The sequence below is a fragment of the Dama dama genome, chromosome 23 (assembly GCF_033118175.1).
Source record: "Dama dama isolate Ldn47 chromosome 23, ASM3311817v1, whole genome shotgun sequence".
In the NCBI taxonomy this organism is placed as follows: domain Eukaryota; kingdom Metazoa; phylum Chordata; class Mammalia; order Artiodactyla; family Cervidae; genus Dama; species Dama dama.
Window position 1 is genome coordinate 65183362 of NC_083703.1, and position 25131 is coordinate 65208492.

The 25131-nt window shown below is 44.1% G+C and overlaps 2 protein-coding genes across 6 annotated transcripts in view; both read left to right on the forward strand.

Annotated features, from left to right (window-relative positions):
* The window catches only part of PHF20 (PHD finger protein 20), a 138857-nt gene extending 114410 nt beyond the window's left edge, over window positions 1–24447 (forward strand). For 4 of the 5 annotated variants that reach the window (XM_061127176.1, XM_061127180.1, XM_061127179.1 and 1 more), the window contains 5 exons: window positions 3135–3234; window positions 6123–6318; window positions 15076–15493; window positions 17259–17442; window positions 21899–24447. In XM_061127176.1, coding sequence (XP_060983159.1) covers window positions 3135–3234; window positions 6123–6318; window positions 15076–15493; window positions 17259–17442; window positions 21899–22041 — 1041 coding nt within the window. In that variant the 3' untranslated portion in view covers window positions 22042–24447. The remainder of the gene's footprint in view (window positions 1–3134; window positions 3235–6122; window positions 6319–15075; window positions 15494–17258; window positions 17443–21898) is intronic. The other variant, XM_061127178.1, reaches the window with a different exon arrangement.
* LOC133045073 (large ribosomal subunit protein eL39) lies at window positions 13749–14116 on the forward strand. Its single transcript, XM_061127183.1, has one exon. The coding sequence runs from the start codon at window positions 13817–13819 to the stop codon at window positions 13970–13972; it is 156 nt and encodes a 51-aa protein (XP_060983166.1). The 5' UTR covers window positions 13749–13816; the 3' UTR covers window positions 13973–14116.
* Window positions 24448–25131: the final 684 nt, after the last annotated feature.

Below are 25131 nucleotides of genomic sequence, written 5' to 3' on the forward strand. Positions count from 1 at the left end.
TTGTGTCAGCTGTGAGAACGGTTACAAATATTTGTATCTGTTTGGTCATCTGTCTTTTGACTTGTCTTATAGATCCTTTGTTTTTATGAGGTCAAATATATCAAACTTTTTCTTTAATGGCTTTTGGGATTTGAATAGGAGTTGTTTCCCCATTGGAAGTTCATAAAAGTCTACAGAAAATTCAATAAATGAATTTCTGCTGCTTTCTTCTGGTAGTTTTGCAGTTTCATATATTTTTTAAAAACCATGTAAATATTTTATTTGCCTAGATGAGGGCTCTCACTACCCAGTTGTTCCAACACCATGCCGCATATTGCACAACTACTTTTATTTACTGTATTTCTGTATGTAGTTTGTTTCTTATTCTAGATTCTGTCTTCTTTTCCATTGATCACTCTCTGTATTTGCCTGTACAATTCTATTTTAATTATTATACTTTTTTAATATGTTTAAGATATCTGGTAGGGCTAGTACCCCCTTTTGTTTTTTTAATGAATTTCCTGGCTATTAGAATCAGCTTCTGTATAGTTCCAAAGCTATTAGTTTATTGTTTTATTGGCACTACATTATTTTTATATATTAATCCAAGGAGAACTGCCATCCTTTTGATAATGACTCTTGCTATTAAGGAATAAAATGCAGCTTATTCATTGACTTAAGTCTCTGTGTCCTTCAAATAATCAAAAATTTTCTTTGTTTAGATCTTGCATGCTTTTATTCTTAGTCTTACATTTATTCTTAGATAGTTTATCTTTTCTGTTATTGTTTCTGTTTATTTCTAAATTTAAACTTTTTGGGAATGCCCTGGTGGGCCAGTGGTTCAGACTCAGTGCTCTGAATGACTGAGGGTGGGACCCTGGGTTCGGTTCTTGGTCTGGGACCAAGATCTTGCAAGCCTCACAACAGAAGTGTTCCCCCCCAGCCCCTGCCTCAAAAATTTTAAAAAACTTTTTTAAAAAATCATTTTTATTTTAATTTTGTGGCTGTACTGCATGGCATGTTGGGTCTTAGTTCCCTGACCAGGGATCAAACCTTGTGATCCCTGCATTGGATGTGCAGAGTCTTAACCACTGAACTGCCAGATTAAGTCCCCAATTTAAACTTTCAAAAAATGAACAGTGTATATTAGCCTGACCCACGTGAGAAAATTATTTTAAAATTTTCAACTTAGTTGTATTTGATTCAATTTTGGTGTCTCCTAGTTCTTAAAACATGAAGTCATTGGTGAGAGAGACTTTCATTCTTAATTATTTGTCTGTTTTCTGCTACCAGCTGCCTTTGTTGTCTCACACCCTTTTCTTTCCCTCTGAGCCTTAGTTTCCTCATTGGAAATGGAAGAATCTAGATCACATCTGAAGTCTCTCTTCCAGCTCTGCCCCTGTTGATTCTTATATTATCGTCCATAAAAGCCCTTTGATGCTGAGGCCTATCTGATTCCAGATGGCTGAAGACTGTGAGCTTCAGACTTTTCTTTGTGGCCAGGCCGGTGGTCCAACCTCAAACCATGTCAGAAGCTCACTATCCCCTTTCCAGAGCTGTCCATGTGGTTGGGTAGTTAACAGTTTAGGGCCTGGTCTGGAACTGCTGGAAGTATCCTGGTGTCTCCCTGGGCGTCCTTTTCCACTCCATTCCTTCCTCTGGACCTGAGCCCTCGGGCTTCCTCTCCTCAGGCCAGCCATAGCTCTTCCAGTGCTGCTCTCGCCCTCTGCTCCTTTCTTTTCTCTCTCTGCCTCCTGCCCCTTCTTCCTTTCCTCCTTCCCCAGGGAAGGCAGTGGAGCCTAGGGGTTAAAACAGCAGTCCCCAACCTTTTTGGCATCAGGGACTGGTTTTGTGGAAGACAGTTTTTCCCTGGACCTGGGTGGGGAATGGTTTTATGATGATTCAAGTGCATTACATTTACTGTGCACTTTATTTCTACTAGTATTACATTAGCCCCACCTCAGGTAATCAGGCATTTGATCCCAGAGGTTAGGGACTCCTGGGTTAAAAGAACTAGTCTTGCAGTTAGTTGGGCTTGTGTTTGATTAACAGTGGATCCAACAGTGTTCCTCCACTGTTGCCTCTTCTCAGCTGTGTGACCCTTGGTAAGGTTTAGAGAGAAGAAATGCAGAGTGCTAGCACATGGTTGGGCTTCACTGGTGGCTCAGTGGTAAAGAATATGCCTATAATGCAGGAGACCCAGGTTTGATCCCTGGGTTGGGAAGATCCCCTGGAGGAGGGCATGGCAACCCACTCCAGAATTCTTGTCTGGAGAATTCCATAGACAGAGGAGCCTGGCGGGCTACAGTCCATAGGGTCACACAGTCGGACATGACTGAAGTGACTTAGCACATGCACAGCACATGGTTACTTCAGGAGGCATCGCAGTGAATTAGCCTGCCCTTTTGTAGCAGGAATAGGCTCTTTCTACATAAAAGCTGTGTGCTGAGCTCTACGGTATGACATATGATCCATTGATTCCTCACTGACAGCCCCACATGGTCAATAGGAATAGTATCCTGTTTTGCAAATAGGGAAACTGAAGCCTGGGTTGGAGAAGTGACCTGATCTGCAAGGTCACACAGCTAATGAATGTCTGAGCCAGAATTCAAACTCAGGTTTTTGTCTTTCTTACCTTCCTCTGAGGGCTTAAACAATTTTTCCTCTGTCTTTATAAAGTGATCAGAGAAGTGCAAGCCTCTAGATATGGGAGCGAAAGTAGTCATTTTTCTGAGACCAAGTACTGTGTAATCTAAATTCTCTTTATCTGTGCCGTCCAGTACAGTAGCCTCGAACCTCATATGACTGTTGAGCACTTAAGAGGTGGCTGGTGGGGAAAGAAACTGAATTTTTAACTTCGTTTGTTAATGTAACATTAAAAGCTCGGGGTGGCTGCTGTATTGACCGGCGCAGCTGTGCAGGCGGCTGCAGCTCAGCACCCCTGTGAGTCCCTGGGAGAGCCCTCCACCCTGTGAGTCCCTGGGAGAGCCCTCCACCCTGTGAGTCCCTGGGAGAGCCCTCCCCCCTGTGAGTCCCTGGGGAGAGCCCTCCCCCCCTCCCGCCTCCCGGTGCCCCTCCCCCACAGCTGGGTCTTGTTTTTGGATGGAGGATTCCTTCTGAGTTTAATTTTTTTATTGCTTCTTTAATTCTAACAGTGTGAAGAGTGCCAGTGCTGGCAGCATGGGGTCTGCATGGGATTACTGGAAGAAAATGTGCCTGAGAAATACACCTGTTATGTTTGCCGAGACCCTCCAGGTAGCGATTTCTGGAGTCAGGGATCTTAACAGTATGTAGCCTTTTCCTTAGCACAGCGGGCGGTGCAGCAGCCTGAAGGTCTGGGGTCTTGAGACTCATTTCTTAAGTGTTGGCTAGACTCGGCCTCCTCGCCCTTGTTGCTAGCCCACCTGGTGGCCAGCTGTCCTGAACTTGGCAGTAAGAAAGAGTGAGTGGAGAGGTTCACTTATCGGAAGACCTGACCTTGAGCTAGAATCTGTGTGTGTGTATGTGTGTGTGTGTGTGTGTGTGTGGTTAAAAAATCATATAATATGAGCTCAACCCTGTTAACAAATTTGTAAGTGTCTGGTGCAGTGATTGTTTATAAACTGTATGCACAGATCCCCGTAACTTTCTCCTCTGGTGCAACTGACACTCCATGTGAACTGCAGGATGCTGTACAGGCTTGCATGTCGTCCCTTCGTATGCTGGGCCACGCTGATCTTTTCTCTGTCATTCCAGTTTTAGCATATGTACTGCCAGAGTGAACACCTTTTCCTTTTCTTGAGAGTTGATGAGGATGTGGGCTCTGACCTTGACTGCTCAGGGCTGTTGGAGGGTTGCAAGTTGGCCTCTGCTCCCTCTGGTGGCATCTGCCTTCCACTGCATCGTTGCCACCTGGAAGGGAGATGTGCCCTTGAGGGGGACGGGAAAGGTGTTTGCGAAGAGCCTGTCTGTCACCCAGAGGAGTGAGTTCGTTCCTCAGGATCAGTTTGTTTCGTTGTTCCATGACTGCAGGGCTGGCCTGTGGCTCTCGAGTGCCGCTTTCCAAAAATCTCAGGAATGGATTATAAATCTGTGCAGTTCTTGTCTTGCTGTCAGTGGGATGGGGACATTGTCTCCATTCATCAGCTGTGAGGTCTCTCCTCTTGGGTCCAGTCCCATGATCCCCTTACAGCTAGACAATGCTTGAGGGCCTCTGCTTCTGTTACTCCTTTTGGTAACAATGAGATGGCTCTGGTAGGAGCTCCTAGTCCTATATTTTTGCTTATGAGGAAGAAAGTGATGCCTGGGGATACAAATGACTTTCCTAATCCCGTGAAGCAAATTGGAATTAGAACTGACTTGTGGGACTAACTCTCTTGATTTTGCTGGTTATATAGGAAGGGCTACCACAGTTCTTTTCTTTTCCAGCAAGTAGGCCCCCCTGGGGCCTGATAAGGTCTACTGTGACACTGTGTCTTCTTGTGCTAGAGTAGTCTATAGGCAGAGAGCAATCTGCCTCTATTTTTCCCTTTACCCCAAGGAAAGAACATGGTCAGAAGAGTAGTCCATGAGTCATAGAATATAACTAATGGGCAGGATCTCAGAGACCTCTTAGTTTATCCTTGACATTTAACAGGCAAGCATCAGGCCCAGAAGGGGCATGATTGGCATAAGATCACTCAGTTAGTGACAGATAGAAGATGAGAACTGGTGTCTTTGACCTTTGTCTTGTCAAACCGGTAATGCTGCTCTGAATCCTGCTGCTCAGGCCACCTCTGACAGCCGCCTCCGAGGCTCCACACGTAGTCCCCAGGGCTCCTTTGTGGCCTTGTTTAAAAATCTCTTCTGTCTGCTTTGTCTCTCACTCTTTCTTCCACTTTTTCCTTTTAAGAAATCATATACAGCATCTTCATCAATCCCTAAGCACTTTCTGGACTTTTATAACTAAATTGCCAAGACTGGGGGTAGATTCCTCTAATTGAGCACTCAGTGACTGTCACATTTACTGTCTATGTTTGATTCTGCAGTGTCTTTGAGCCAGAAATTTAACCTAACAGAGCTCTTCTTTAAAGGTTACTTAGCAGAGTGAAGGTGCATCCCCACCATGTGTCTTAGTAAAGCCAGAAAGGGTCCAAGGACCTTGATAAGGATTGATTATTTTACGGTTTTTAATAGCTATTGAGAGGTAAACAGCAGTCTGATTGGAAGCTGTTCCCTGGGCTTTTGCAATCGGAAACTGCCAAGTCGTACGTGGTTGTGTTTTCAGTCCAAGGATCCCTGTAATGAGCAGAACCACTGAGGCTATTCAGTTCATCTGTCATTGTTAACAGGTGGGAAACGGACATCCAGAGAAGGGAGCAGGGGCCTGACTGTTCGTTCAGTTAGGTGGTAGGTGACAGTTGGAGGGGGCTTGGAGCATCTTTCCAGGTGATAAATTCATTCAAGATGGCTTTTGCTAGACACTGGGGATATAACCATGAACAAAACAGTTCCTACTCTGGCTCTTAGTGGGGTTGGGGCCAGAAACAGATGTCAAAATAAGTCATATAAACAAAAACATATTCGGTAGGGATGAATACTTTGATGGGGCAAAAGCCCTCGGATAGGAAATGACTGGGAGGCACCAAAGAGGCTGTCTTACTTTCGGAGGTAACATAGGGCCTATCTGAGGAGGCAGTGGGGAGCCAGTTCTGCAAAGGTCTTGGGAAATAGTGCTCCAGACATGTGGGGGTGGGGTGCTGGAGCAGAGATCCTAAAACCAGAAGGAGCTTGATGTGTTCCAGAAAGGGTAAGGCAAGGAGGGGAGGGAGGAGCCAGGTCCTGCAGGCCTCATTAGACCAGAGTTAGGGCTTTGGGTTTTCTTTTGTTCATAGTAGGAAGTCATTGAAGGTTTTAAGTGTGAGAGGGAATGAGAAATTCCCACTCTGCCTCTGGCCAGTTGCAGAGATCAGGACATTAATAAACCTTTCTCACTACCTTATCCCAGCACCTTGTAGAGAGCCCAGCATATAGTAGGTACCAGGTAAATGTATACTGGATGAGTGAATGAACACATGTAAACACCAGTCCATCCTTGCAGTAGTTTGTGTGATAACTGTGCGATGATGAAACGGTCTGGGTTTCCTTCAGACCAAGGATTAACTCTCTCATTGTCACTGCTGTAGGTCAGAGGCCTGGCTTCAAGTACTGGTATGACAAGGAGTGGTTGAGCAGGGGACACATGCATGGCCTGGCATTTTTAGAAGAGAACTATTCCCACCAGAACGCCAAGAAGATCGTGGCCACCCACCAGCTTCTCGGCGACGTGCAGAGAGTGATCGAGGTTCTGCACGGCCTGCAGCTCAAGATGAGCATCTTACAGTAAGTGTGGCACCTGCCGCTCTGGGGCTGAGTCTGAGTTCGCATGGGCAGAGGGCAGGGTGAATGTGAGAACCTGGAAAGCCACAAAACCGGTGATGAAAAGAGTGAGTTTGAGACCTGTATTAAAAATTCTCAGTGACATGATAAGCATTTTTTAAAAATGTAACTCTATTTAGGTTTAATTTACATATAATTAAGCTCACCCATTTTAAATATTCATCTTTTAAAAATTTGTTTTTAATCAGAGGATAATTGCTTTGACACCGTGAATCAGCATTAAGTATACATATGTCCCCTCCCTTTTGAACCTCCCTTCCACCCCCGACCCCATCTCTCTAGGTCATCACAGAACATTTGTTTGTTGAGTTTTGACACGTATATATACCCTTGCAAACACTACTAAATCAAGATATGCAGTGTGTAGTTATAGTTTAGTTGGTTTTTTGTTTTGTTGTACCATTTCTGAGTTTTTTGTTTTTTTAGAAATTGTGGTAAGGTACATAATATAGGGGCTTTCCAGTGGTTAAGTGGTAAATAATCTGCCTGCCAGTGCAGGAGGTCCAAGAGAAGTGGGTTCAGTCTCTGGGGTGGGAACATTCCTGGAGAAGGAAATGGCAACCCACTACAGTATTCTTGCCTGGAAAATTCCACGGACAAAGAAGCCTGATGGGCTATACTCCATGGGGTTGCAAAGAATTGGGCACGACTGAGCACACACACACACACACACACATAATATGAAGTTTGCCATCTTAACCATTTTTAAGTGTACAGTTCAGCAGTGTTAAGTATATTCAGTCTGTTGCAGCCAGTCTCCAGAATTCTTTGTGTCATGTAAAGCAGACTCTGTACCCAGTAAGCAACTGCTCTCCACTTCCCCTCCCCCAGCCCCTGACAATCACCGATCTACTTCATGTCTTTATGAATTTGACTCTGGGAACCTCATATAAATAGGATTCAACAGTATTTGTCCTTTTGTGACTGGCTTATTTCACTTAGCATAACAGCCTTAAGACTTGTCTATGTTGTAGCCTACATCAGAATTTCCTTTTTTAAGGCTAAATAATATTCCATTATTTGTAATACCATATTTTGTTTATCCATTCATCCTAATATTCTTTTCTCTTTTTTTCTGGCCTTGCTGTGCAGTTGTGGGATCTCTATTCCCTGACCAGGGATTGAACCTGGGCCCCAACAGTGAAAGCCCAGAATTCTAACCATTAGGCTACTGGGGAACTCCCATCCTAAACATTCTTGATTGGTAAACAAAGTAAAATTGAAAGCTGCTGGAAGAGACATTGTTGGTAGGCCTGCTCTCTAGCATAATGGTTGCTCAGTAAATATATCTCTTGATAGTTTGCTCAGATGAAGAAGTTTTATGCCCTTTGGAGCTGGACTTCTGGTTTTTAATGGCTAGAATTTGGAGTGAAATTGAGTGTGAATTTCCTTCTGTGGTTAGATTCTATGTGTCAGATGACCCAAGTTCACGTAAGCTCTGAGAAAGAAATGTAACTCATATTGGGGTCTATTGGCTTTTATAATGTGCTTCCACTTTACCAAATAGGGCAGTTGGGCCTTGAGTGGGACAGCCCCTCTCCTTGGTTTCCAGGACTACAATTCAGGTCCCAGCTCCCGTTAGGTCCTTGTCCTTATCTCTCTTAACTGCCTCTCCTCAGTGGGTCTGTGAATTTTCCTTTCGTGGTAGGGATATGGCAGGGATAGAATCCTTAAGTTCTCCCATGAGCCTGCCTATAGAGCGCCATTTTAATGAAGTCATCAACAGTGCAAACTCTATACCACACATGTGTTAGACCCCATGGGCCAGTGCCTGACAAGGTTTCTTTGGTGCTCATTAGTCCTGGAGCCCTCCTATGTTAGGTAAAGTAGAATGTCAGAGCCTGGAGATGACAGAATGAGGGTCTGCCTTCTGCTGCATTCTGGTGCACGGAGACTTGGCTTCCAGCACTGGCGTGGCAAGAAGTGGTTGAGCAGAGCACATTCAGCAAGGGTCTGTGTTGATCTGGGTAAAAGCCAAGCTGCTATAAGAAAGACCGAAAACATAAAGAGCAAAACATAATGGAATTTTCTTTCTCACATAAAGCAGAGATAGGCAGGAGCCCAGGCCAGGTAGGTGGCCTTTTGCCATGGTGCTAGCTATGGACTTGGGGACTTGGGTTCCTTCTGTCTTATTGTTCTGACATCCCACTGGGTTTAATCTCACCTATCTCATCCAAGCAGTCAAACCTGTACCTCAGTTCTGCTCTAACCCCCAGGAGGGGGAACTGGTGGTTTCATGGACACACCTAACTGCAAGAGGCCAGCCAGGTGGCTGTGTTCCCTGCACAGACCCAGGAGTGAGGGTGGAGGTGGGTAGAAGAGAGGGAAAGGATAGTTACCGGGGGAAGTTAGCCATTACTGTGACAGCCCCTGTTTAGGATGTTGTAGACTGGGTGTTCCCTTACATTTTATAAAATCAGAAGACTTCATGTAAGCCAGATGAATTTCTTCTTAATGAGAAGCCAGAAATTGACTGAGACAGATGGAAGGTGCCCAGAAACCTCAGATCCTAATTGTACATGTTGCTGCGTTTCTTTTCATTTGAGGGTTCAATTAGATGTTTTTCTTTCTGCTCACAGAAGTATAAGTGCTCCAGCTGTGTCCCATATTCCAGAACCTTGTTCCTTCCGAATTCCCGTTGAGATCCTTCATCTTTGTAGCAGTGACTTTGTACTGGAATTAAAACCTGACTTCTCCAAGCAGGTCAGGAGAGAGCATCAGGAGATCTTGTTAGTCATTATAGGTGGAAGAGATCATGGGAGATGGGCAGGTGGTCCCTGTCTCTGCACACCTGGATAGTCTCTGCTATCACAGGCTCACAGTCTTCATTCTCAGAAAGTTTGTTCCTAAGCAACCTAGTGGATTCATTTTCAGAGGCAAACAGTAAAACCGGGTGTAACTTCAGAGCATCTGTTGTCATTTAAAAAGTAACAGGCATGAATGTGCATACCTTCTTCATGATCGACAGGGCTTACTGAGAAAGACCAGGGTTATCAGTAGCTGGGGCTTCAGATCTTAGCCGGGAGGGGAAAATAGGAGGGAGGAGGCAAAGATTTTTGCAATTTTCATGCAAGAACAGGTTCATACTGTGGCTTATGTGCTCCAGGTGAACAGATTTCAGACTACAGTAGACCTGGAAGTTAACAATGACTCCCATTTCCTCTGTTGCAGTTATGATTTCAGAGGCATGTCTGGGGTCCTGGGGTCCTGGTACAGACTGCAGTACCCTATTGGAGGTGGCCAGGGACCCAGACTGCCTCGATGCTGGTGGTCTCCTCTCCTCCTTCAGTGGATGGGAGTGGTACTGGGGATTGCTGGAGTGGGAGAGCTGAGTTAGCGTAGTTATAGCCCCTCATGAGCAGAATTTTAGGTTCTGTAAGCTCATTCCATGCTGTCATAGTTATGACATATTCCATTTCTATAGGAAGGCTTCAGGAAGGCATGTGTGTGTGTGTGTGTTGGTGGTGGTGAGGGGACCTCTATGTGGGAGTTGCTGGAGAGTTCCTGCTGATGCGGTTTCAGTGATTCTCAGTTCAGACTGGTGAAGATAATGTATATAGTTATATCACGGCATAATTCTTTATATGCGTGGAATTGTACCAAGCATTACAAGATATTTAGGATTCATGAATTCAATGAACTGAGTACCAGAAGTCCATTTGTGCCAATCAGTAGTCATTGTGACAATTGGCAGGATCCCCACGCATTTCTACACATCTGTGAACCAAACATGAGTAGCTCCTGTCTGTCTTCTCACCTGTTGCCTTACTTGGGGAGCCCGGTTTTTCTTCCTGTATCCTTTTTTCCTTTCCTTTCTTTCTTCATTTCATATAACGATTAAAGGTTATAATGGAAGCTCTGGGTGGTGAACAAAATGTTAAATGGTGAAGTTTATCCAGAGTAGTGGCATTTAAACTTCAAAAAACATACATCCCACAGTAAGAAATACTTTTTCTTTTTCATTTATTTTTATTAGTTGGAGGCAAATTACTTTACAACATTGTAGTGGTTTTTGTCACACATTGACATGAATCAGCCATGGATTTACATGTATTCCCCATCCCGATCCCCCCTCCCACCTCCCTCTCCACCCGATTCCTCTGGGTCTTCCCAGTGCACCAGGCCCGAGCACTTGTCTCATGCATCCAGCTTGGGCTGGTGATCTGTTTCACCCTAGATAATATACATGTTTCTATGCTGTTCTCTCAAAACATCCTACCCTCGCCTTCTCCCACAGAGTCCAAAAGTCTGTTTTGTACATCTGTGTCTCTTTTTCTGTTTTGCATATAGGGTTATCGTTAGCATCTTTCTAAATTCCATATATATGCATTAGTATACTGTATTGGTCTTGATCTTTCTGGCTTACTTCACTCTGTATAATGGGCTCCAGTTTCATCCATCTCATTAGAACTGATTCAAATGAATTCTTTTTAATGGCTGAGTAATATTCCATGGTGTATATGTACCACAGCTTCCTTATCCATTTGTCTGCTGATGGGCATCTAGGTTGCTTCCGTGTTCTGGCTATTATAAACAGTGCTGTGATGAACATTGGGGTGCAGATCTGGTTTCCTCAGTGTGTATGCCCAGAAGTGGGATTGCTGGGTCATATGGCAGTTCTAATTCCAGTTTTTTTAAGAAATCTCCACTGTTTTCCATAGCAGCTGTACTAGTTTGCATTCCCACCAACAGTGTAAGAGGGTTCCCTTTTCTCCACACCCTCTCCAGCATTTATTGCTTGTAGACTTTTGGATAGCAGCCATCCTGACTGGTGTTTAATGGTACCTCACTGTGGTTTTGATTTGCATTTCTCTGATAATGAGTGATGTTGAGCATCTTTTCATGTGTTTGTTAGCCATCTATATGTCTTCTTTGGAGAAATGTCTGTTTAGTTCTTTGGCCCATTTTTTGATTGGGTCATTTATTTTTCTGGAATTGAGCTGCAGGAGTTGGTTATATATTTTTGAGATTAATCCTTTGTCTGTTTCTTCATTTGCTATTATTTTCTCCCAATCTGAGGGCTGTCTTTTCACCTTGCTTATAGTTTCCTTTGTTGTGCAAAAGCTTTTAAGTTTCATTAGGTCCCATTTGTTTATTTTTGCTTTTATTTCCAATATTCTGGGAGGTGGGTCATAGAGGATCCTGCTGTGATTTATGTTGGAGACTGTTTTGCCTATATTCTCCTCTAGGAATTTTATAGTTTCTGGTCTTACATTTAGATCTTTAATCCATTTTGAGTTTATTTTTGTGTATGGTGTTAGAAAGTGTTCTAGTTTCATTCTTTTATAAGTGGTTGACCAGTTTTCCCAGCACCACTTGTTAAAGAGGTTGTCTTTTTTCCATTGTATATCCTTGCCTCCTTTGTCGAAGATAAGGTGTCCATAGGTTCGTGGATTTATCTCTGGGCTTTCTATTCTGTTCCATTTATCTATATTTCTGTCTTTGTGCCAGTACCATACTGTCTTGATGACTGTGGCTTTGTAGTATAGTCTGAAGTCAGGCAGGTTGTTTCCTCCAGTTCCATTCTTTCTCAAGATTACTTTGGCTATTCGAGGTTTTTTGTATTTCCATACAAATTGTGAAATTATTTGTTCTAGTTCTGTGAAAAATACCGTTGGTAGCTTGATAGGCGTTGCATTGAATCTATAGATTGCTTTGGGTAGTATAGCCATTTTGACAATATTGATTCTTCCAATCCATGAACACGGTATATTTCTCCATCTGTTTGTGTCCTCTTTGATTTCTTTCATCAGTGTTTTATAGTTTTCTATGTATAGGTCTTTTGTTTCTTTAGGTAGATATACTCCTAAGTATTTTATTCTTTTTGTTGCAATGGTGAATGGTATTGTTTCCTTAATTTCTCTTTCTGTTTTCTCATTGTTAATGTATAGGAATGCAAGGGATTTCTGTGTGTTAATTTTATATCCTGCAACTTTACTATATTCGTTGATTAGCTCTAGTAATTTTCTGGTAGAGTCTTTAGGGTTTTCTATGTAGAGGATCATGTCATCTGCGAACAGCGAGAGTTTCACTTCTTCTTTTCCTATCTGGATTCCTTTTACTTCTTTTTCTGCTCTGATTGCTGTGGCCAAAACTTCCAAAACTATGTTGAATAGTAGTGGTGAGAGTGGGCACCCTTGTCTTGTTCCTGATTTCAGGGGAAATGCTTTCAATTTTTCACCTTTGAGGGTAATGCTTGCTGTGGGTTTGTCATATATAGCTTTTATTATGTTGAGGTATGTTCCTTCTATTCCTGCTTTCTGGAGAGTTTTTATCATAAATGGATGTTGAATTTTGTCAAAGGCTTTTTCTGCGTCTATTGAGATAATCATATGGTTTTTATCTTTCAATTTGTTAATGTGGTATATTACATTGATTGATTTGCGGATATTAAAGAATCCTTGCATTCCTGGGATAAAGCCCACTTGGTCATGATGTATGATTTTTTTAATATGTTGTTGGATTCTGTTTGCTAGAATTTTGTTAAGGATTTTTGCATCTGTGTTCATCAGTGATATTGGCCTGTAGTTTTCTTTTTTTTGTGGCATCTTTGTCTGGTTTTGGAATTAGGGTGATGGTGGCCTCATAGAATGAGTTTGGAAGTTTACCTTCTTCTGCAATTTTCTGGAAGAGTTTGAGTAAGATAGGTGTTATCTCTTCTCTAAATTTTTGGTAGAATTCAGCTGTGAAGCCATCTGGTCCTGGGCTTTTGTTTACTGGAAGATTTCTGATTACAGTTTCGATTTCCTTGCTTGTGATGGGTCTGTTAAGATCTTCTATTTCTTTCTGGTTCAGTTTTGGAAAGTTATACTTTTCTAAGAATTTGTCCAAAGAAATACATTTTTTATCACATGTACAAAGCATACTAAAATTTCACAAAACACCTCTTCTTAGAATGGTGCAGTCTAGTATTTTCTGTTCTATTTTTTTCTTTCATACAAGTGGTTATGAGTTGGTAAATTAAAAGACCTCTTGTGTCAGATGTCAGACAGGGAATGATTATAGTCATACACAGAGTTTTATGTACATATATACACATAGGCAGAGATTCTCAGAGGTGTCTGCTGGCTAGAAAGGGATCAGAGTCCTTCTTTAATAACAAATTATCCTCTTTGGAATGGGGAGAACAGAAGATTTTTGAAGAATGTTGAAAAACCTTGCTATTGGGACTTCCCCTGGTGGTCCAGTGGCTAGAACTATGTGTTCCCTGTGCAGGGGGCCTGGTTTTGATTCCTGGTCAGGGAACTAGATCCCACATGCCATGACTAAGAGTTCGCATGCCACAACTAAATGTCCTGCATGCTGCAACTAAAACCTGACATAGTCAAATAAAAATTTTTTTTTATTAAGGGGGCTTCTCTGGTGGTCCAGTAGTTAAGAACCCACCTTGCCTCTTTTCTCTTCTCCGCCATCCTATGTGCGGTTGAGTTCTGTCCGCACCATGTCTTCTCACAAGACTTTCAGGATCAAGCGATTCCTGGCCAAGAAGCAAAAGCAGAATCGTCCCATTCCTCAATGGATTCGAATGAAAACTGGCAATAAAATTAGGTACAACTCCAAGAGAAGACATTGGAGAAGAACCAAGCTGGGTCTATAAGAAGTCTCACATAAAAAGTGGCACACATGTTAAGATCACTTATTTAAGCAGCCGTATCACAGTGAGAACATCACTACTGTAATGCTTGGCTCCTGATGTTTCTTATTTCCTCACTATCAGTCTGAGACCAGTAATAAATATGATATGTTATGTTGGAAAAAAAAAAAAGAACCCACCTTGCAATGCAGGGGATTTGGGTTGATCCCTAGCCAGGGAACTAAGATCCCACATACCGTGCGGCAACTAAGCCCATGCTCCACAACTAAAGAGATTGTGTGCTGCTACAGGAGATCCCGAGTGCCACAACTAAAACCTGACATAGCCAAACCAGTAAATAAATATTAAAAACAAAACACTTTGTATTAATGGCTTATGCCTTGATGACTTTTGGTTACCACCTCCCTCCTGGGTCATCAGTGAAGGTGTTAGTTGCTCAGTTGTGTCCCGATTCTTTGCGACTGCATGGACTATAGCCCACCAGGCTCCTCTGTCCATGGAATTCTCTAGGCAAGAATACTGGAGTGGGTTGCCATTTCCTTTTCCAGGGGATCTTCCTGACTTAGGACTCGAACCAGTTCTCCCTCATTGCAGGCAGATTCTTCACTGTCTGAGCCACCAGGGAAGCATTCATTGGGTTTTGTATAATTGAATGCCATGGCATGGCAGCATTATCATGGCTGTCTATTCCTAAGTTAAGTTTATTTTTAGTAAGTCACATTTGAAGAGCTCTTTACTGCCAACAAAATACTGGACTTCTGTTCAAATTAATTCACTTAAACTCAGTAGTTGCTGGCAGACAAAGGGTTAGCCAGTTTTGCAGAGGAGGAAATGGGAACGAGGCTGGCTGAATGACTCGACTCAGCTGCACTGTGATCAGCGGCTGAGCTGAAATGCAGCCAGGTCCTCTGACTCCCAGTCCAGTCCTGCTCACTGTGAGTAATACAGCAGGAACTTGCCTGGAAGTGGTCTCCTCAGAGGCTGTGAATCTACAGTACCTCTTGGTGGCTTGCTCCACTTGGCCCAGGTGGGAGGTCTTCCCCCTAGTGTAGGAAGCCCTGCGGTAGTCCCAGGGGTTAGGGTTAGAAGGGTTAGAGCCCTTTCAGTATTTTCCCTCCCAACAGAAGCCGGGGGCATCCTGACCTGCAGCTGTGGTGCCAGCCTTGGAAGCAGCATATGGCGGAGGGGCGGTCTCATTCCAAACACATCCGTGTCACTGAAGCCAAGAGCAAGGAGGAAGCCCCAAGCTATAGAACTTTGAACGGGGCAGTGGAGAAACCCCTGCCCCTGCCCCCCTCCGTGGAGGAGTCCTATATCACCAGCGAGCACTGCTACCAGAAGCCCCGCACCTACTACCCGGCTGTGGAACAGAAGCTAGTGGTGGAGACCCGGCGCTCTGCCCTCGACGACGCTGTCAGCCCCCGCCACGAGAATGGTGATGATTCCCTGTCTCCGCGCCTGGGCTGGCCTCTAGACCAAGACAGGAACAGAGGGGACAGTGACCCCAAACCCAGTTCCCCAAAGGTACTGGCCCGCTTGTGCTTGTTCTTGTTTGAGAGCTTGTACCTTCTCCTCCCAGGGCTAAATGTTCAGTGGAAGATGTTTATTATAGAGTTGTGTTTATTCTAAAATTGCATATAAATCTGTTTATCATAGTTCTTTTTTTTTTTTTGTCTTTTAAAATGAGTACAAATCAAAAAAAGCCCACTTAAACCCCAAATATCGTTGGTTCTAGGAAATGTCGGCAAAATGGCAGAGTCAGTGATGGTGGGGGTGGAGAGGTCGGAGGCAGCCAGAAGAAAAGGGTAATTGATTGGAACTTGACAAATGAAGATAAGTTAGGAAAATGAGGTTTTTTTCCTTTAGTGCAATTTATCTTTGCATCTGGGTGCTAATCCTTAGCAAGAGCAAAGAATGAATCAAGTGTTTTGTCAGGAGTAAGTTTTTCGGTACAATTCTATGACAACTTTACTTTTAACTTTGCAGCCCTGGTGTAAGAACAGTCCATTTTGTCCAAATGTTTGCTGGTTTTATCAGTTTTCCCAAGAGCTACTCGCAGGTTCTTTTTACTCAAGTCTTCTCTTCTGGAGCCCTGTGTGTTCTCTTGCCAGTGTTCCTAGTCTCATTCTTCCCATCCTCATTTGTCAGTGAGGGTTTGGGTGATGAGAGCTTCCCCACCCTTGTCATACTTACTGTCACAGACTCCACTGTGTGGGGTGATATCACCACCCTAAGCCCATCGCTGCCTCTCGCCGAGGGGGCGTAGCCTAGATTAGAAGCCCCTCAGCGGTGGGCATTATACCTTGTTCAGCCTGTGTCCTTGCCAGGGTGTAAGCAGGACTGGGTAAGGCTGGTGAGGACACAGTCTTTGGAGGCAGATCCAGTTTCAAGTCTGGACTCTGCCACTTGCTCTGTGACTCTGAGCAGGTCCCTTCACCTCCTCAGAGGTGTCTCTTCACCCCCCTGCCAAGTGAAGCTGTTGATGGTGACCTCTCAGTTTACTGCGCAGCACACCTTGAAAAGCTCTCAGCACGTGGCTCTGCACACAGTCACTCCTCCATAGATGTCAACTAGAACCTATTTCATTTCCAATCAATGAATGAAGGGTTGCAGTCACAAACCCCAGAAAAGGTCTGTGGTCGTGCAAATTATGCAAATTGCCTAGAGGCACCTGAAACATGATGAAAAAAATCAAGAAGTCCTGGGCCTAAACAAGGCAGCTAGAGTTAAAAATCTCTTTCATGACTGGCAGATTGACCACAGGCCAGCACTGTGTCTTATTCACATTATCCTGTTTGATCCTCATGAACTTTGAAAGTAGGTTTTACTACTACTTCTTTCCCATGAGGGAACAGAGGCCCAGGGAAGTGAAGTAACTCATCCAGGTGCATGCGTTCAGCAAGACATGGAACTAGGACTTAAAATTAGTTTGTCTACATACGAACACCCACATACTGATACTCGTCCACACTTGCCCTGCTCTACTCTGATCCCAGGTTTCGGGAAGTGGTTCTGTGAGGCCTGCTTCAGGCCTTAGGCATTGGGGCATTCATTGGGAAGCAGCTTGGGAGCCTCCGAGCCAGAGGGTCTGCACGGCCCTGAGGTGGTTGTTATTGGTACAGCAGGCCCACTTCTGCCCGGTGCCTGAAAGAGAAGGAGGGAGGCAGGGAGGTAGCAATTTGGACTATTCGAACTGCAACTGGGTTCTCAAATGGCTGCCAACACTGGCTGGTTGGAAAAGGGCTGGGAGCTGCTCCGTCCGGTAACTCTGATGTTCTTGCACCCCCAGGTGAGGGACTGTGTCTCCACAAAGGTCCTGCCTGAGGCAGCCCCCGCCCGGAAGCTGCTGGACAGAGGGGGAGAGGGGGTGCTGAGCTCCCAGCACCAGTGGCAGTTTAACCTGCTGACGCACGTGGAATCCCTTCAGGACGAAGTCACGCACAGGATGGACTCCATCGAGAAGGAGCTGGATGGTAGGGCTCCCTCCTGGGTTCCCCGTCCTTGGCAGGCTCTGTGGGCCAGTAGGAGGAGCTGCTTTCTGAACCCTCTGATTTGGCTCTCCAGGGATAGCTGTGATCTTGCCTCTTTTTCTGTCAGTCCCCTCATCTCCATTCTCCCCTCAAGATGGCCAAGCTTGACTTTCAGTATCGACTGGGCACTTCTAAGAGCTGTGTGATGTTAGGGGTCCTGCCTCACTTTCCCAGTCCCTTCTGCCCAGGAAAGAGTGCAGAGGAGCAGCTGGACTCTGCCGGTGGGCAGTGTGTGTTCTGAGCAGATCTTTGCTGACCGAGTTCTGTGGGGAACTGATACTTGGATGCTTTGAGCTTTTAGGATGTCTGAGGATTAATCTGAAAACCCCTTTTATTTCAGCCTTTCCTAAAATCTAAAATGACGCCTTCTCCTCTTTATCAGCAGATATTTTAGAACTTGACTGAGTCATTTATGTTGCCCCCAGATATGTCTCCCAGATTTTAAGTTATCAGATGGGCTTGGAAGACTGAAATGTTGATTCCCCAGGGTGTTGTCAGTTTGGTTTTTGAAGATAGACTTCCTTATTTCTTGTTCTCTTATTTCCTAAGTATTATTACTGTTTTTTCATCCTTAGAAAGAAGCCTGATTAAGATATAAATGTTTCGTTTGAGGACTCTGAGGATAGCTAGGCTATTATTACTATAATTGGGGGTGAAATAACTCAGAAGAAAAATCCCATGTGTTATGTAAGCAAAGGTCACAGGGTGTGGGTGAGGTCAGGCTAGAGGACGACAGCTCTCGAGAGGGGAAGCAAGAACAGGAAGGTTTCCTGGAGCTCCAGGGACTAAAGTGGAGCCTTTGGAGAGAGCTGTGTTTCTTGCTACAGGAGGGGTGACTGAGGCAGGATGGTAAGAGGTGGCTGACTGGGAAAGGGATGGCCCTGTTGGAGGACAAAGACTAATGTGCCCTCACGCTTCCTGGCCTGCTCCAGAGGCAAACCTGCTGAACTGGGGATGGCAGGCCAGTCCAGGGTCCATTGTGAGGGTGTTGCTGAAAGCTAGAGTGTTTTTGTCTCTCTTCACTCCTAAAAGGTTTCCTTGAGCTCCTTAGAACTATAACAGATGCCAAGTCTATGGAAAACCTTGCTAGTAGAAAGCTGAAAGGGGATCCAATGATGGACTGAAAATTGTGGAATTGACTCTGGGTCCCTGAGAAGAAGCTCAGGCACCGTAGAAAAAAGGCGAAGGTTCTGTTGTTGCCAAAGAATCCTGTCCCTAGGGGAGAGGTCAGAGCCTACCTACTTAATCACCGATGTACCCCTTCCGCCCAGCGTGGGCTGCTCCAGCCCTGAGCTCACTGAGTGGACAGTGTGGCCAGGCCAGGATGAGAAGCCTGAACTCCCTTCTCTGGGCTTTCAGAGGGCTCTTTATGTGTCTTACTCATTTGGAGCCATATATTCTGTCTATATTCTTATATTCCAGGCCCTGAGAGGTACTGGAATTAAGAAAATCAATTTTAAGTTTAAAGACTTTATTCATGTAAACAGACTTTGTATTGTATTTAATTACGATTCTTCAAAATCCCATTTTATTTCTACTATCTTCATTTCATCTAAATACCTCAAGATAAACTGAGCTTTTATAGGAATTTGTATATAATATTCCTTTTTAAAAATCTAATAAGCTGTTATATTGACTGGTTATACTTTAACAAGTGTTATTGTTTGAGTATTTAACCATTACTTAATAACTTATGTAGTTGTGTGAACAGTCTTATAAAACTAAAAGATAAAGATATTTAATGACCATGAAAACACTGAATATTTTAGGATTTTTGTATATATATATATATATTTTAATGTTATCTAGATGGTCTGGGGGAATGTATTTGAAATGGAACTTTATTCTTATAACCTTCTGCCTTGTTTGCGGTCATTATACCATTGAGCTTCCTTAAAAGAAAAACCTGGGGTTACGGTCCAGCACCTGGTGTGGAGAGAAGGCCGGCTGGCTGGATGCTGGGGTCCAGAGGAGCTGCTGTTGGCTCCCGCACTTATGTGTCTGGTCTTCATTTCTGCAGATCTAGAGAGAAGACTTCCCCCTTAGCAGCTCCAAACACTACTCCTAACCAAGTTCATAGACTGTGAGTGGCCTAGACCATGGGTCCCCAACCTCCGGGCCTCAGACTGGTGGTACCTCCTGTCAGATCAGGGCAGCATTAGATTTGAAATAGTGTGTAATAAATGTAATGTGCTTGACTCATCCTGAAATCTGCCCCCCTCACCACCCCTGTCCATGGAAAAATTGTGTTCCATCAAGCTGGTCCCTGGTGCCAAAAGTTTGGGGACCTCTGGGCTACACTCTTTTAGTCTGCACACTGATTGGTTCTTTCTCCCTGTGTATGCCTACTGGGTCACCAAGGTGTTGGGGGACATCTTAGGTGAGCCTGAACCAGATCTGAGGTAGTTCCAGTGGCTTTAGCAGGGGCCTCTCAGCAATTGTGAGCTTCCCAGGTGGTTCGGTGGTAAAGAACCTGCTTGCCAATATAGGAAGACATAAAAGACACAGGTTCTATCCCTGGGTTGGAAAGATTCCCCTGGAAGAGGGCACAGCAACCCGTTCCAATATTCTTGCCTGGAAAATTCCCTGGACAGAGAAGCCTGGTGGACTACAGTCCATGGGGTTTCAAGGAGTCAGATACAACACAAACTGAGTGCACACACACATGCTTAGCAATTGCAATGGCTTCTTTTGTTGCAGAGCATGGGTTCTAGGGTGCTGGGGTTTCAGTAGCTGCAGCACACGGGCTTGGTGTTCTGGCTCACAAGCTCTAGAACGCAGAGTCAGTAGTTGTGGCACCCAGCCTTAGTTGCCCTGTGGCATGTGGGATTTTCCTGCACCAGAGATGGAACTGGTATCCCCTGCATTGCACGGTGAATTCTCAATCGCTGGACCACCAGGGCAGCCCCATCATATTATTTTTAATTACAAACCAAGATAAGTGCTCTAAAGGAGAGCCAGTGATAGCATAGCACCTGTGACTCAGGGACCGGATTCAGATTATAGAGTGGGGTAGGGTTCCCTGAGAAATAGCTTGCAGGGGACAAAGGGTTTAGAAAGGTGGGCAGGAAGCTGAAGGACTGGTCTGAAGAGGGCAGAGGAGTGTGTGCAAGGCTGCAGACTGCTTGAGGAACAGGCCCTGCATGGTCTTCCTCTTTCTGCACCTCTGGCTTGAGGGTCCAGAAAGTTCTCAGTACAGGTTGGTGCACAGACTAGAAAGACTACAGGCAGGCTGGGGGTGGCTTTTGTTAAAGAATCAGGGTTCCTGGATGACCTCTCCCCAAAGGCCAGTGCTGACATTCTTGCAAATCAAGTGGCTTGGGAAAGAATAAATATCTTTCTATAGAAAAATCATGCTCACAGAAGCAAGACAGCTTTTTAGATATTGAGCTAATAATAATCAAGTTTGTTATTACCTGGTTATGTTCAGTAGTGTCCAGCTCTTTGTGACCCCATGGACTGTAGCCTACCAGGATCCTCTGTCCATGGGATTTCCCATGCAAGCATAGTGGAGTCAGTTGCTATTTCCTCCTCCAGGTGATCTGCCTGACCCAAAGATCAAACCTGTATCTCCTTTGTCTCCTGCACTGGCAGGTGGATTCTTTACCACTGCACCACCTGGGAAACTTATTACCTGGTCATCTTACATTAAATATTTAGGAAATGAAATCAGAGTATTTAGTGCTACTCATGCTAGGAATCAATATGAAACAAATCAATTTATGGAGATAAAAATAGACCTTTTCAAGTCCTGTTAGAGTCACTTTTCTTAACAGAAGGCTAACACACCAGGCTCTCTGATTTTCAATATGGGAAAGCCTTATGAAGGTACTCTTCCCTGGAAAATCCCATGGATGGAGAAGCTTGTAGGCTACAGTCCATGGTAGGCTACAGTCTAAGGTGGACTGCAGTCTATGGGGTCGCAAAGAGTTGGACATGACTGAGTGACTTCATTTTCACTTTCACTATGAAGGTGGGCCAGTAACACTGAGAAAGGTGGGTATTTCAAAGCCTACTAGACTATAGACTAACGCAGTAGTCATTAGCTATGTGTGGCTAATTAAAATGGAATAAAATTTAAACCCAGTTTCTCAGTTGCATTTGCCATGTTTTAAACGCTCAGTAGCTACATATGGGTAGTGGCGGTATTAGACAACACAGACATAGCCCATTTCCATCATCACAGAAACTTCTATTAGACAGCACTGCTCTACAGCATTTAACTTTGTCCGAGGAGTAGTACTTCCCAGAGAGGGAGATGAGTCAGTGTTGCCTGAAATGGTCTCCCCTCCCTGCCACTACCCCACCCCCGATTAGTGGTCAGATGAGATAAAGTGCTGACATTCTTGCAAATCAAGTGTTGGAAACTCACCAGGTCCTGTCTCTCTTCTGCCCACAGTGTTGGAGAGCTGGCTGGACTACACTGGGGAACTGGAGCCCCCAGAGCCTCTGGCCAGGCTTCCGCAGCTCAAGCATTGCATCAAGCAGCTGCTGATGGACCTGGGCAAGGTGCAGCAGATCGCACTCTGCTGTTCAACATGAAACTGGGCACCCCAGACTAATGGGGGCACAATCCTGGGGCACCTGCAGGAGGAGCTTCACGTATTTAAATAAATAAACCTAGCATGCCGAATGCACGTGACACCGACTGACTTCAGGGATCTGGGCAGGGGTGTGATGGACTTGGACAAAGAGGCCATTTTGGCTGCTGGAAGGGAGGGCACTCTGATCTCGAAGCCTACCAGGAAGGTAGCGGATAGACTCTTGGGATTCCCTTCTTCTGTGCACATTGTTGAATGGAGAGTGAGTCTTTTTTGCACAAACTTCACTTGAAATCGTGCCACTGATGATAAATGGAATGAGAGCCAAAAAAGTGTAGTCGGAAACAGTTGTAAATTCAACTTGCAGCTTATTTAATTGACTTCTCTGTCAGGTTGGGGCATATGCCAAGCCTTCTGGGTTTCTGCCTGGCATGAATTTAGGCAGCAGGCATCATTTTCATTTTTCCAACTTCGTGGGAATATCGTGACTTCACCCTTGTGTGGAGGTTGGGAAGGAGTGGAGGCCTGGGCCGGCCTGCCTTCTCCCTAGAACTCTTCACTTTCTCACCACCTCTCTTGCATGACTTCATGGTACCGGGGTTCACCCCAGAATTGGCTGGGTTGTGTCTTTCATTGCAGAACCCATACAGCCTGTGGAAGAAGTAGAATCTCACTGTCATAAGAATCTAGGAGGAATCCCAAACGGAAGCAGACAGGGTCTGGAACCCGAAGGACAGCATTTTCTACCCACTTCTTAATATTGACAGCTTATCAGTTCTATTTAATGTCCCCAAAATGGTTCTCCCAAATTTGAACTCTTTCACTGTAAAGATTTGCTACAAAGATGTGGTTTGGGGGATGACCTTATTTTATATTGTTGTAGAGAAACCAGATTCTACATCTGCCGCTTTTCTCCTTCCCTGAAGGGTATATGTTCAGTAGTCAGCATTTTCAGAATTGTTTTTAATATACTTTAACACTTTAAATTTTCTGTTTGTATTATTTTGTGAGATCAAGGTGATTATGCTGCTTAAGGTCCAGGTACAATTTGTACCTTTGGAGACAATATGTTATTCTCGCAGGTTACGGTTCCACGTGTAATTGTTTTGTTTTTTCCTTACTAGGTAAAGTTAAAGAAACTGTTCCATGCTTTGAGGAATGACCCATTTTACCATTTAGTTTTCCTATCACTAAAGGCAAAAATCAAAGCACAGCTGTCCATTAACACTCATGAGTTAATTCTGGGTTTATGGATCTATAATGTTATATGCTGCAAATCTTTACTATGTAAACGTGAAGTAGCCAATATCTCAATAGCAATGACAGGATCTCCGGTGACCTCCGGGATGGTTAGGCTTTACGGCACAGGTAATTGTGGTCACAAGGGCCTCTGTACCAAGATGTTTCAGGGAATGCTTTGTCTAGTGATTTAATTCACCATTTGATATAAAATGAATATAGGGCAAGTTGACCTGCTGGAGCTTATCTATCAGAGAGAATACATGTGGCTACGACATCTGTGATAAAGCTGATACAATTCCTCTATGAGGTTGCTTCCCATTGCTAACGTTAGTACTTTTGGTGTGGGAAGAAACGCTCAAGGAGTGTGCATGGCATCTGTCTGTATTTTGTGTAATTTATCAGATGGCCACATTTTAAGAACTGTGTGATGCTTGTCCGCAAAGGGAAGAAACAGGATGATTTTCTGTAGCCACAACTGTGAAGTACAGTGACTTGTATTAATATTATTAAAATTACTGATTTTTCTTTCCTGAAAACACATTTGACCATCACTTCTGGGGAAGCTGTAACAGTGGTCAAATCTCACGTCTTTTTCAAGATGGAAGAAGAAACTGAGTTATCCTAACTTTACCAAGTGGTCATTATTGGGTTTATTTTATGCTTTTTGTAAAGGAAATAATCCCTTTTCATTGATTGTGACTTTTGTCCTTTGGGAAGCGGGGATGACTCCGAAGTTCTGATGACTTCAGTGTGCTTCCCTAATTTAAAGCCATGTTGAGGGGCTCCATCCCCAATTCCTTGGTCAAGTTGAATTAACCCCAAGCTGGAGCACTGGAAACTGTTCTTTGCAAATATTACTGTTACCATTTAGAAATATGTACACTACCTAAGTTTTCTTTTGAGAAAAACTATCCACCTATAAAAAAGAAAAATTGCCTTGATAAAAACAGTTCTGGTTTGACTAATCATTTTGTTTCTTTAAGTGATGAGTGTATGCAAGGTGGACCCTTGATGAGCCAACATTGCACTGTGGATACATATCTATGTTTACGCGCTGTTAGAACAGAAGGCGCTGTATATAGAAATGTTGCTTTGAAGCAATATTTGCAAAACACGCAAACTTCTGTATCTGTATTTGGAAAAATAAAACAGGTTTTTGTTGCTACGTTTTAGTCATTTGTCATCTACTCAATCTTTAATGTGCATTAATTTTCCATAAACATTACCTTTTAAAGCAACTCTGCTTTTACATTCTAAATAGATTTATCTTTGGCAGGGAGATAGCCACACATGCATGCTCAGTCATGTTCGACTCTTTGTGACCCTGTGGACTGTAGTCCACCAGGCTCCACTATCTATGGGATTCTCCATGCAAAAAATACTGGAGTGGGCTGCCATTTCCTCCTCCAAGAGATCTTCCCAACCCAAGGATCGAACCTGGATCTCCTGCATTGGCATGTGGATTCTTTACTACTGAGACACCTGTAGGGAGCAGATGCAGGCTTAAATACAAAATTCCAAGGAAGTATACAACATACTTTTGCATTCATTAAAGTGTCTAGTATTCAAAAGTAAAATGCCCCACACCACCCTCCAGCGCAGTTTGACTCATGCTTTGTGGTGTGAGCTGCAGGGCTGTTACCTTTTTGCTTGTTGAAAGCAGTGCAGGGAAGACAGGTCTGGCCTTTCTTATATTAAAAGATGGCACCCATGACAATTAGGACCCTTCTGAAGGCCAAGCCAAACGACCTTGGACCCCAATCAGCTCCTTCCTGGGTGTGCAGAAGACTCAAGAAATGGAGTTATACTGCAGAGCTTCCCTATTATTTGCCAAATCTCTTCTCTTCCT

What these genes read in the sequence shown, in the direction of transcription:
- LOC133045073 (XM_061127183.1), top strand. Translation starts at nt 13,817, where the DNA reads ATGTCTTCTCACAAGACTTTCAGGATCAAGCGATTCCTGGCCAAGAAG.